Raw genomic sequence first — 13,796 nt, 5'->3', positions numbered from 1 at the left:
GCCAATGATTAATATATCCCATGAGTGAATAAATAAAAAAAATACTAATGCTGGAATTCCTTCCCTTAGAAGCTTTACATCTCCTTTTCACTAACATCTTTTTTGACTAAAAGCTGATTTGCCTTTGATTGTTAATTCTCTTAAGCAAAGTTTTGCTGGATTGGGATACAAGAATTAAGTTGTTCTTTGGCTAGTTCTGCCAAAATTATATCATGGGTAAAACAGATAAAATGTTATGCTGTAAATAGATTATAAAATATTATATTCTTCAGTAATTAAAAATACTGTTTTGTTTTTTAGAAATCCTGGCAGCAAAAGTACATCAATGTCTAATCGATCAGATAGCCGCGATCAGCAGAATCTTGGTGTCAATATTAAGCGAGGAGATGACGTCCATCAACATGATGACCTTTCCTGTGAAAGTTCTGCCCCACACAGTCCTGCCATTATTCCTTCACTTGACTATCAACAGACCAAACAGAATCTCTCTGGAAGCAAGGATTTTACTAATGCTAACCTACCACTTCTTCCTAGTCCACGCCTAGCATCCAAAGAAACACATTCAAAAACTAAAACTGATTTCCAGGCTGATCAGAAAATTGTAGAAGGACCAGGTGCAAAATATTTAAAACCTAATACAAAGTCACAGCAGAATCGCCACTCATTTGTGGAAATGCCACAAAATAAAACTGGAACTCTGCCAATTGAAAAACCCAACCGTCACAGTTATATAGACCCAGTACCCAGCCCTGTGTCACAACAGTCAAAGAATTCAGCAGTTTTAACACCATCAAAATCATACAGGACATTAAGTGATTCAAGGTCAGTTGGAAATCTTAATGAAATGAAAGTGCATGGGGAGGATCAGACCTCCAGATATTTTCCTTCAAGCTGCTTGGAACTCAATGCTTCAAACAATGCTTTGTCAACTGGATCCAATGAGAACAGGCCAGCACAGAATCCTCCAGCAATGAGTAAAGGTCTGGAAACTCGTAAACCATCTATAAGGCATTCAACAAATGAAGATGAGCTAAAGGTGCCTGCTACCCATCTTGAAGGGGGTCATTCACATTCAGTGTCTGCTCCACATGAATCTTTTCCTTTTGACCTAAATTATCCCAGTCCTTATGTCTCCAAATCACGTTCACAGAGACATTCTATGTATATTCCAAGAAAACAAGTATCTGAAATTAACTCTGGAAGTGTGGGACAGGGAATGCCAGCGAGGACAAATAGTTTACAGATGTTATCTCCTCAAATGCCACATGCTCGGACGTCACTTAATAGAGGTTCTTTAGGCTCCTCTCGTGAGGAATTTGCCGAAACTCCTGGGGTCAGTGTTAACTTCGTTCTGGTGACTTTTAAGTCAGAATAATGCTTGTTTTGCTCTATTTTCATTGTAAATAATGAGGCAGTCAAAACTATTCAATTTTTTAGATTCATTATGATTTTACATACTAAAGGGTCAGGGATTTTATTTTATTTGGTGACATATAGGGATTTTATTTTCAATGCAATTCCATGGTATCATTGATGATGTTATTCTTGGACATTTGTTCAACTGGGACGAGTGGTCGAAACAATCTGCCTCTTTTCAAATTTATAAAATGAATTCTCAATTTAGTGAAATCATTCTCAGCTGATGGACAGATTATACTATTGAAAAACTTAAATTACTGAACAATATATTTGTAAATGTGCATTGACAATAAATAAATTCTCCTCCAGAGGGAAGCAGGCTACATGGTCACAAGTTATTTTCTTTATAACAATGAAATTATGAGATGAAACAATGGAGCATTGACATTGAGTGCAATGGATGGGAAAATCATGAGGCATGGGATCAGTGGAACCTTGGCCATGTTGAGGAAAAAAAATTGGCTTGTCGGGAGAAAGTAGAGAGTAGTCGTAGAAAAAAAGCATTCAGCAGAAGTCAATGACTATTGGAGTGCCACAGGGATCTCTTCTGGTATCCCTGGTCTTTGAGATTTTTATAAATGACCTGGATGAAGAGATGGAGAGATAAGTCAGTAAGTTTGTAGATGACATGAATGTTGGAAAAGTTGTGGATGGAGCTGAAGGTTGTCGAAGGTTACAAGAGGATATAGACAGGATGCAGAGTTGGGCAAAAATGTGGTTGATGGATTTCAATCTGGATTAGTGTGAGGCGATGCATTTTGAAAGGATAAACCAGAAGGCTGAGTACAGGATTAATTGTAATTTACTTAAGAGTGTTGATGAACAGGGGGACCTTGGGGTGCAAATCCATCCATTCCTCAAGGTTGCTGCACAGGTTGATAGTATAGTTAACGAGGCCTATGGGATGCTGGGATTTATTAATAGGGGGGTTGAATTCAGGAGTAGAGAGGTCATGTTGCAATTCTACAAATCTTTGGTAAGACCACACTTGGAGTATTGTGTTCAGTTCTATTCACCTCATTATAGGAAGGATGTGGAAGCTATGGAAAGGGTGCAGAGGAGATTTACCTGGATTGGGAAACATGCCTTATAAAGCAAGGTTAGCAGAGCTGAGACTATTTTCTTTGGAGTGTAGAAGGAATATATGGGTGGGTACAACATCAAGTGCCAAAGGGCCTGTACTCTGCTGTATTGTTCTATGTTCAGTGTACACTACTGATCATCCAAGTCTAGCAAATTTCTGGTGTTATGGAGTCCAGAGGACCCCAAAGACCAGCAGCAATAGATATGCCCTACACCACAGGGTTATTTAAACTAAAGTAGTTTTTAATTATATTTGAACAAGAAAACAGAATTAAACTTTAACTTATTACTTAATCTTACCTATTTAATTCCCCCCCCCCCCCACCCAAAACTAAGTGCAGGTGTATGTAATGTATATTTAAAATTAGAAAAAGTTCTTTGGATCACAGTCCAATCTCACTGATGGGAGGCAATTCTTGTACTGTGCATAGAAGTTAGCATTAACAAAGTTCACCAGTCTTTGGTGCTTAACAGGCAAATAGTTACCACTCAGGAGGGTTCATGCTGGTTTTCAGAGAGAGATTCCTTTTGTTCCAGGACATCCAAACCTGATTCCTTCTCAGTCTTGCTAACAAAACTTGCCCCCTTCAGGGTTCTCCAGGTGATCCTCTTTCTTTCAGGTCACCTTTCAGACCGCTAGTCTTCTCCTTTGACCAGGTAGCCTTCCAAAGTTTGCCAGCTTGTCCTCTCTGTTTCACACCCTCTCTCTGAGAGCAAAACTGTTCTGTCTTTGCCTGCAAAAATCACATGCTCTCCTAGGCAAGCTGAATGTTGATACTTTGTTGCTCCTCTGCAAAAGTCCAAAAATTCTGTGTTTTAAAATGTGTGTGTGCAAGCTACTCTAGCAATTCCTCCCAAGCCACCTCAAAATACTCTGTTCATACCTGTATGGAGCTGTCAGCATTAGGACCGGATAGTAGGACCCTGCAGAGTGGCACTGTGTCTCTGCTCTCTGCTACCATTACATTATATTTCTTGAACAAGTACTGATTAATTATATTTCCACTACTCCTCCAAACATTGCCATCATTACCACTCTATATTTCAAAAGAAACCTTTTTCCTCATATCCTCTTTGTACTTTCCCCAAAATTTTTAATTTACCAGGCTTGGGCACTGACTTGTCATGTACTATAGAGAACAACTTTTATCTAATAGTTAAAACCAGAAAAAACAAGATGCACTCTTTCATATCTTGATTAAACTGCATTTCAACCTTTATTACTCCAAGCAGAACAAATTTAGCTTTTTCCAGTCCAACTTTGTAGCTAATCTATGGAACTATTTTTGTATTCTTTTGATTCCAGGACTGGTAGGCTTGAATTGTCAGGATAGGCTGGAACTTCTCTCCTTGGATCATGGGAGGCTGAGGGGTAACTCATAGAGGTCGATAAAATTATCAGGGCCATAGATGAAGTAAATATCAGTTTTCCCAGGGTAGTGGAGTTGTAAACTAGAGGGCACAGAGTTAATGTGAGTGTGAAAAGATTCTGAAGTGGTCCAATTAACCTATAATCCCTGTACATTTTTGAAAGGTGGGTGGAAACCTCTGGAGACATGGGGATAATTACACACTCCTTATGGACTGTGTCGGATTTGAACCTGAGTTGCTGGCGCTGTAATAGAGTTGCTCAAACCGCTAAACTAACCATGCTGCCCTAATTTCTTGCATGAGCAAGAAAATAAGAGTCAGGAAAACTGGATATTGCTGATATTGGAGATGTATTTGATGTGGCATTCTCAGAGAACCACATTTTATATAAAGTGTTTTGAATTTGGCATAGAGTGTAATATCAAATAAACAGTACAAGTAACTTGCACAGCCATTGAATTACCAAGCCTGTTAAGTTCTGCCAAGGCAATATTTTAAGTGTTAAGGTTACATAATTAAAGAATGAATTACCGTTATTCTGAGTTTCCGGTGGATATAAATTTGCAATCCCGTCTAATGGATGGATTTAAAAAAAATTATATTTATATTCATTTGTTTTGTATATATATATATGAGACATGCTTTTTATTGTATTAGTTGAGTTTGTATGTAGAATTATTATGTTAAACAATAAAACTTGTTAAAAAGAAATTTGCAATTAAGATGTACTGACAGACTAAAATCACTTGGGGTTTTATATTTATTAATAAATTGTTTCAGCAATCCATTACTCTGCTGTATAACAGGATTTAAAAAAAAACATGAAAGTAATTAAATATCGCAAGAATTTATCATGGTTCCAACTCCATCATAGATCGCAAAGAGTTGGACTATATTTTTCTTTTTTAAAGATGGTATAATTTCTGAATAAGTCTTCTATATTTCACAAGTTATTGTCAGGTTATTATCTCTTTGAAATTTGTTCAGTTTTTCAGAAATGGTCTATTTTAATGTATGCTGTTTTTAATTTAGTTTTTGCTATTGAAATAATGTCTATTTCATACTTTCAGATGGAGCAGTCCTTAACTGATGGAAAGCATAGCAGACTGCCCATCAAAGATTCTACCAGGGATAATACAATGTCATTTCACAGTCATCAACATCAAATTGAGGTAAGGCCTCATAGATTTTCATTGCTTTAACCTGCAGCTTGAGATTGTGCCTTTTTCTCTGAGGTGTGATGATTAAACCCTATTTTACATTATCTAGTTGAATACATTGTTGGTTTTTGACTAAACTGTTACCACTGTCAAGGAAGATCTATTAATTATTTGAGAAAAGTATTTTGAACCTGAATTTTATGATCGTTTTTCCATCTGTGATCATCCCTCACCAACTTACTCCTGGTCTCCAACTCAGTCTGCAGTAGTTATATTGGACTTAGAAGGTTGTATTTTGAGTAAATATTCTCAGCATTCCTTTAATGTTTTGGGGACAATCTAGTTACATCTTCAAAATGTTATTAGAATTCTCTTAGATAGATGCAGAGAATCATGTCTATGTGAAGGCTAGTTATCATCTGGATGCTGGTGGATTTGGAACTTTTGTTAGTTGAGGATATTAAAATGTAATTTATGAAATTGAGAGAATAAAAAGATGGAACAGGCTGGCAAGGCTGAATACCTTGCTTCTGATCCGATGTTCCTATATTGTCCAATTTACCTTCAATAATACAAATGTACATTTGATCACTTTTATGTGTTTAATTTTTCAATACTTGTACATTCTAAATCACTTTTTCTAGTAAATTGAAGATTTGTGTTATTGAATATTACAAATGCCCAACTGTATCATTAGAATAATTAATTTTTATTCATTTTAATGGATTTTTGCTTTTGGGGAATCAAATAAATTCTGCTGTTTTGCAAAAATAATTTACCAGTGATTTCGGTAAATCCCTTCAAATATCTGCATTTCTCTTCAATGGCAACTAACTTGTCAAGAAATAAGTAGCAATATAGGGATACCACATTAGAATTGGTCTTTGTATATTTCTAACAATCTAATGGGAAAATAAACAGTCATGTTCTCTGGTCCCAGTAGTACATAACACACACTCGTCAAAGCTACTAAAGGCACACAGGAAGCACCAATAGTGAATGAGGAAAACCTGATGTAAAGTAGGCTTTTTAGCACTCAAGTTAGAATATCTAGATCCATTTGTAGATTTATTCCTGAATTTGCTGAAGGGGTGGGGACTTGATGTTACAGAGGATTGACAGGAATTGAAACGTCCTGAATTTGTGACGAGAAGTCCCTACAGAATGCTAATTCTTGGTTCATGAGGAACCAGAATGGAACACCAGAGTGCCCTAGGATTATGAGTGTTCTTAAACTTGTTGAAATGGAGTGAAGTAATATCCTGTTGCCTGGTAGAATGGGTAAGATGAGACTCCATTTGGACAGTCCAAGAATGTGCACTGGAACAGAGCCTAAACTGATAAGACCTCACAGAAAGTGCTAAAAGGTTAACAGTGAGTAGAGTTAACTATGATCACAAGTATTGATCACATCCTCAATGAAAATTGAGCTAAATAAACTAGAATTGTCTTTTGAGTGATACCCCAGAGAATACATTTGAGATCAGAATCAGAATTTATTGTCATGAACGTGTCATGGAATTTGTTGTTTTGGCCTAGGCGGTGAGGGTCCTTGAAGATGAAGGCTGCCTTCTTAAGACACTGCCTACATTCTAGAAATGCCTGTAAATAGAGAAATGGCCAACTTCCAAGTTTGGGACCCTTTTCTAATATTTGCTGTATTTTGATTTCCAATAGTCTAATGTTTGCTTTGGTTGCTTTCCAAAGAAACTATTTCAAAACTTATATTTATGTGAATGGAAAATGGTTGCATTATTATTAGCATAACATTATTGCCTATTGATGTCAGATGCACCCACATTATTACAATGTATGAAAATCTAAATTGACACTGTAACAATTTTAGCCCATTTGATATTTCTGCATTCAAATTGAGGTGAAGTTTGTTGTGAATATTCTACACATTAGGAAAAGAATTCCAGACCATGTAATATAAAAGATGCATGCAAAATATTTGTAACTCATTCCTGGGAAATTTTGAAAAGGAGATATTTAAATTGCCAAAACTGTAATTAAAAAAATTATGTTGTAAATAATTATTTTTATTTGAATATTCCCAAAAGCATCGGGCCATTTTGTGCTTAGGTTTGCACTTAGCATCATAAAAAAATCCAAAAATCTGGTTTTATGTTTACATTTTTAGCCCGGAGGATATCACGATATACACTTTGAAGATGGTATATCCGCAAAAGAAAATAAATATGTATTTTCGGACACAGTGCCCAGGGATAGACGTGTACGAAGTTATTATGAAGGTACGTTTGGAACTGAATGATCTTTAGAAGTTGGTAACAAAATGAAGAAGCAAAATTTAACTTTTATTATTTGTTTAGATTATTCTTCATTGGAGGGAACATTTGGTGAGAGAGGACCAATTAATGTGCCAATGACTAGTAATGTTCATTCAAAGCATTCCAAAAGACATACTGCTATGGATCTTTGGTAAGAAAAACTTTTTTCCTTGTGTTTTCTTGGTTCTTGAAAATAGTATTGAAATACATTTCTAAAGTAGCCACGATAAATGCAGTACCATTCTAAAACTTTCAATTGTGAATTTGTGAAGTTTTTGAGAGGAGAAATTGTTTCCTTTTGTCAAGTTGATTCCAGCTGAGTTTAGAATTTACTTTCAATGAACTGTTTCCTAAATTGGATTGCCCATAGAAGTTGCATTAGAAATTAACTTTAACTTTTATCTTTTTAGATGTGGGACAAAACGTTTTGTGGTCCTTGAAATAAAATGATCAATATCAATGTTCTGAAATTAAGTTTTTCATTTTAAGAACTATTCCACATTTTAAAAATCTTTTATTCATTATTTTTCAAACTCAAATAATGTCAACAATCCATAATAATCCATAATAAAAAAAACCCTCTACAGTCTCTTATTATATATAAGTCCAATTCCCCCCATCCCCCTTTGCACAATTAATGCATCCAATTAAACAGACAATCACTCTAAAGAAAAAAAGGCAGCAATAAATTAGCCCTCGTCCCTTATTCCTGTAACATTTATCAGTATCCCTTTATCTTCCTGACAAGAACATGAGGACCAAAGAGTAAAACAAAATAATTACACTTTAAAAATTCTTACGAAGAAGTAAAAGCAAACTCAAAGAAAAACACTATAATTGTACGATTTGTCGGGACCCCACTGCCGGCCCACAGGTCTCTTAATTTTCATGTCTCAGCCTGATTAAGATGGATTCCTCCCCCACTCCCCAAGGGGAGCAGACAGAGAGATGAAGCACTATTATCTTTGCACCTATATAATGCAGGTATAGTTGCTAAATTTTAAGGAAGGTGTCATATTTCCTCTTTAAGTTATAGGTAATTTTCTCCAGGGGAACACAGCTTTTCATTTCCGCATTCCAACACGCAATGCCGAGATGAGAGTCCAACTTCCAGGTCACCGCTATGCACTTCCTGGCTACCGCCAAAGCAATCAACACAAATTGGATTTGAAATTTGGACATATTCATCATAAGCCTTATGTCCATGATGTTTCCCAACAGGAACAGCTCTGGGTCCTGTGGATACTCTTTACCTATGATTTTTCTCTTGGATTGACCAAGCTCCACACAAAAGGACCTCACCTTGGACCATGAACAGGTTGAGAGCACAAAGGTTCCCATCTCTGTGCCACACCTAAAACATGGATCTGAAATTTCTGGTTTAGCCTTGTTCAAATTCTGCGGTACAATTGGTTTAGAAAATTATACTGTACCAGTCTGTATCGAGTATTAATAATTGAGGTCATGCTGTCATGACACAAGTCTGACCACCACTGTTCATCATTCGTTACACGTAGGGCTGACTCCCACCTTTACCTAGATTTAGGAAGACCCGGCTTCGGGCTTTCCACTTGGAGTAAGAAATACATTGCTGTAATAAATTTGCATGTTTTCCCCTTTTGAATCAGGGCCTCCATGCCCCTGCACACCATTAGGACCATAACTGGAACTAATTTGTCCCTTAAGAAAGACCTTATCTGAAGATAGCAAAAGAATGTCCCTTTTTCCCCCCTCCCTTCCCTTCCTCCTTCCCATTCCACTCCAAACCCATTAAACGTTCAACATATACAATACAATAAAATCATTAAACAATGTAATCACACAATGAAAATAAACAAGAAAATTGTGTCATCTACTTTTACACACTGGGTCAGTTCATTTCATCTTCTTCTCATTCTAGGAGGTGAAGGTCTGCGGTAGGCCCTCTCTATTGTGCTCCATGTACGGTTCCCAAATTTGTTCAAATAATGTGAATTTATATTTTAAATTATATGTTATTTTTTTCAGTGGAATGCATTTATTAATTTCCATGTACCATTGCTGTACTCTCAGGCTCTCTTCTGATTTACGTTGACATTATACATTTTTTTGCTACAGCTAAGGCTATCATAATAAATCTTTTTTGCGCTTCATCCAGTTTGAGGCCTAATTCTTTACTTCTTATATTACTTAGAAGAAAGATCTCTGGATTTTTTGGTATATTGCTTTTTGTGATTTTATTTCATACCTGATTTAGATCTTCCCAAAACTTGTTCACTTTCTCACATGCCCAAATTGCATGTACTGTTGTTCCCATTTACTTCTTACAGCGAAAACATCCATCTGATAATGTTGGATCCCATTTATTTAACTTTTGGGGTGTGATCTACAGCCTGTGTAACCAATTATATTGTATCACGCGTAACCTCGTGTTTATTGTATTTCTCATAGTTCCGGAGCATAGCTTTTCCCATATTTAATTTTTTATCTTTTATGTTTGTATCTTGTTCCCACTTATGTTTGTTTGCTTATTTCATCATTTTCTTTCTCTTGCAGCTTGATGTAAATGTTTATTATAAATCTTTTAACTATCATTGTGTCTGTAATCACATATTCAAAGCTGCTTTCTTCTGGTAATCTCAGTCTGCTTCCCAGTTTGTCCTTTAAGTAGGTTTTCAGTTGGTGGTATGCAAACATTGTACTGTGAGTTATTCCATATTTGTACTTCATTTGTTCAAATGATAATAAACTATTTCCCAAAAAACAATTTTCTATTCTTTTGATCCTTTTCTCTCCCATTCTCTAAAGGAAATGTTATTTATTGTGAAAGAGATTAGTTGATTTTGCGTCAATAATAATTTTGGTAGTTGGTAATTAGTTTTTTTCCTTTGTCCGTGAAACTTCTTCCAAATGTTGAGCATATGGTGCAGTACTGGTGAACTTCTATATTGCACCAGTTTTTCATCGCACTTATAAAGTATATGTTCTGGTACCTTCTCCCCTATTTTATCTAGCTCCATCCTGGTCCAATCTGGTTTTTCCCTTGATTGATAAAAATCTGATAGATATCTTAATTGTGCTGCTCTATAGTAATTCTTAAAGTTTGGTAGCTACAAACCACTTTGTTTGTACCATTCTGTTAATTTATCTAGCACTATCCTCGGTTTCCCCCACTTTCCATAAGAATTACCTTATTATTTTCTTTAGCTCATTGAAGAATTTCTCTGTTAAGGGAATTGGTAATGATTGAAATAGGTATTGTATCCTTGGGAAGATATTCATTTTAATGCAATTTACCCTTCCTATCAGTGTTAGTGGTAAATCTTTCCAATGTTCTAAGTCATCTTGTAATTTCTTCATTAATGGCTGATAATTTAATTTGTATAGATGGCCTAGATTATTATCTAGTCTAATGCCAATGTATCGGATTGCTTGTGTTTGCCATTTAAATGGTGATTCTTTCTTAAACTTTGTGAAATCCGCATTATTCATTGGCATCGCTTCAGTTTTATTTGCGTTGATCTTGTACCCTGATATTTCTCCATATTCCTTCAATTTTTTATGTATTTCTTTTATTCATAATTCTGGTTCTGTTAAGTATACTATGATGTCATCTGCAAATAGACTGATTTTATTTTTATCCCTTTAATTTTATTTTCTGTTCTTATCAGTTCTGCCAATGGTTCTATTGCTAAAGTGAACAGTGAGAGAGATAGTGGACATCCCTGCCTAGTTGACCTGCTTAATTTAAATTTGTTCGATATATATCCATTTACTGTCACCTTCGCAATTGGACCCTTTTCTAATCCTTTAATCCAATTAATATATTTCTCTGGTAGGTTGAACCACTGTAATGCTTTGAATAAATAATTCGATTCTACCCTATCAAAGGCTTTCTCTGCGTCTAAAGCAATCGCCACTTTTGGCGTCTTATTTCCTTGTACTGCATGTATTAAGTTAATGAACTTACAAACATTGTCCGTTGTTCATCTTTTCTTAATAAATCCAGTTTGATCTAGTTTTACTATTTTTGGTATACAGTCGGCCAATCTGTTTGCTCTTAGTTTTGCTATTATCTTATAATCTGAGTTAAGTAGAGACATTGGTCTATACGATGCTGGTGTTAGTGTATCTTTCCCCGTCTTTGGTATTACTGTAATTATTGCTGTTTTACATGAATCTGGCATGTTTTGTGTTTCTTCTATCTGGTTCATTACTTCCAGGAGAGGAGGAATTAGTAACTCTTTAAATGTTTTATAGAATTCTATTGGGAGTCCGTCCTCCCCAGGCGTTTTATTGTTCAGTAGCTTTTTTAATATATCTTGTATTTCCTCTATTTCAAATGGTTTTATCAATTTGTTTTGCTCTTCGTCTTGGAATTTCGGTAGCTCAATTTTAGCTAGAAACTCATCTATGCCTTCTTTCCCTTCGTTCTCAGTTTGGTATAATTGCTTGTAGAATTCCTTAAAGTTTTCATTGATCTCTGTTGGGTTATATGTAACTTGTTTGTCCTTTTTCCTTGATGCCATTACCATTCTTTTAACTTGTTCTGTTTTAAGCTGCCAAGCCAGTATTTTGTGTGTTTTTTTTCCTAGCTCGTAAGACTTCTGTTTTATTTTCATTATGTTCTTTTCCACCTTATACATTTGTAGTGTTTAGTAATTTATTTTTTTGTCCGCCAATTCTCTTCTTTTTGTTGTATCTTCCCTTGTTGCTAGTTCTTTTTCTGTACTTACTATTTCTCTTTCTAGCTGTTCAAGTTCCCGATTGTAGTCCTTTTTCATCTTATTTACATAACTTATTAGCTGCCCTCTGATGAAGGCTTTCATTGCATCCCGTAATATAAATTTGTCTTTCACTGATTCTGTATTTATTTCAAATTACATTTTAATTTGGCGCTCAATAAATTCTCTAAAATCCTGTCTTTTAAGAGCATGGAGTTTAATCTCCATCTATATGTTCTTGGTGGGATATCCTCCAGGTCTATTGCTAATAAATGGGGTGAGTGATCAGATAATAATCTAGCTTTATATTCTGTTTTCCTAACTCTCCCTTGGATATGGGCTGACAACAGGAACAGGTCAATCCTTGAGTATGTTTTATGTCTACTCAAATAACATGAGTATTCCTTCTCCTTTGGGTGTTGCCTCCTCCATATATCCAAAAGTTGCATTTCCTGCATCGATTTAACCATAAATTTGGCTACATTGTTCTTTCTGCTAGTCTTTTGTCCAGTTTTATCCATCTTTGAATCCAAATTAAGGTTAAAGTCCCCTCCTATCAATATATTCCCCTGCGTATCTACAATCTTCAAAAAAATATCTTGTATAAACTTTTGATCCTCTTCATTAGGTGCATATATATTGACCAAATTCCAGAGTTCTGAATATATCCAACATTTTAACATTAAGTATCTCCCTGCTGGATCTATTATTTCCTCCTCTATTTTTATTGATTAATATAGCTGCACCTCTGGCTTTTGAGTTATATGATGTTGCCGTTACGTGCCCTACCCAGTCTCTCCTTAATTTCTTGTGTTCCACTTCAGTTAGATGTGTTTCCTGCATGAATGCTATATCTTTTTTTTCTTTTTTCAGTAAATTTAATAGGCTCTTCCTTTTGATTTGGTTATGTATTCTGTTAATATTTATAGTCATATAGTTCAACATGGCCATCTCATACTCTGTTTACATCTCATTTCCGCTTCCTCACCTCCACCTTTCCCCTTTTCCCCATTTTCATTTATCAGTTTTCCTTTTTTGAACTCAATGTTTGACAATACTTCTAAAACATAAAATACTTCAACTACTCCCACATCTAAAATTCCCTTAACCCCAAGTGTCTCCCCCCCCTCTGAGTCGCCCCTTGTCACTTGCCACAACTCCCCTCTCCATTCAGACTGCGAACCCATTCGCAAGTGTCAACTGATTTCGCAGTGACTGTTATTTTCTCCCACCCAACCCCCTCCAGAAAAGACTTTTATCTTCACATTACAACAAAGCTCCCCCTCTTTTCTTTTTTTTAACCCCTCCTCTTTTTTCCCCTTCTCCCTTTCTTCCCTTTTCTTCCCTCCTTTAGTTCTTACTTATACATTATTTTTACTTCTTTATATGTGGTTTGTCGCCGTTCTTTGTTCTTGTTATATTTCTGTCTTGTAGGCATTCTACAAATTCTCGTGCTTTCTCCGGATCCGAGAACAGTCTGTTTTCCTACCCCAGGATAACTATTTTAAGCACCGCTGGATATCTTAACATAAATTTATAGCTTTTCTTCTATAGGATCGATTTTGCTGTGTTAAACTTCTTCCTCTTCTTTAGGAGCTTTGTATTCCAGTGGTTTTTTGTCTTCTCTAATTTTATTCATTGCCTTCTCCAATATATTTTTTCTTGTCGTGTATCTCAGAAATTTTACTAAAACAGATCTTGGCTTTTGTTGTGACTGTGGTTTCGTGGCTAATGTTCTGTGTGCCCTTTCTATTTCCATTCCTTCCTGC

At 35.7% G+C, this 13,796-nt stretch overlaps 1 protein-coding gene across 16 annotated transcripts in view; it reads left to right on the top strand.

Moving 5' to 3' along the window:
• cdkl5 (cyclin dependent kinase like 5) overlaps positions 1-13,796 on the top strand; it is a 168,465-nt gene that overhangs the window by 122,140 nt on the left and 32,529 nt on the right. For all 16 annotated transcript variants that reach the window (XM_069889827.1, XM_069889815.1, XM_069889825.1 and 13 more), the window contains 4 exons: positions 301-1,333; positions 4,944-5,045; positions 7,177-7,288; positions 7,367-7,475. In XM_069889827.1, coding sequence (XP_069745928.1) covers positions 301-1,333; positions 4,944-5,045; positions 7,177-7,288; positions 7,367-7,475 — 1,356 coding nt within the window. The remainder of the gene's footprint in view (positions 1-300; positions 1,334-4,943; positions 5,046-7,176; positions 7,289-7,366; positions 7,476-13,796) is intronic.

Source organism: Narcine bancroftii, chromosome 7 (assembly GCF_036971445.1).
Source record: "Narcine bancroftii isolate sNarBan1 chromosome 7, sNarBan1.hap1, whole genome shotgun sequence".
Taxonomy (NCBI): Eukaryota; Metazoa; Chordata; class Chondrichthyes; order Torpediniformes; family Narcinidae; genus Narcine; species Narcine bancroftii.
The sequence above is the reverse complement of the archived record's forward strand: the minus strand, read 5'-3'. Positions and strand labels throughout refer to the sequence as shown.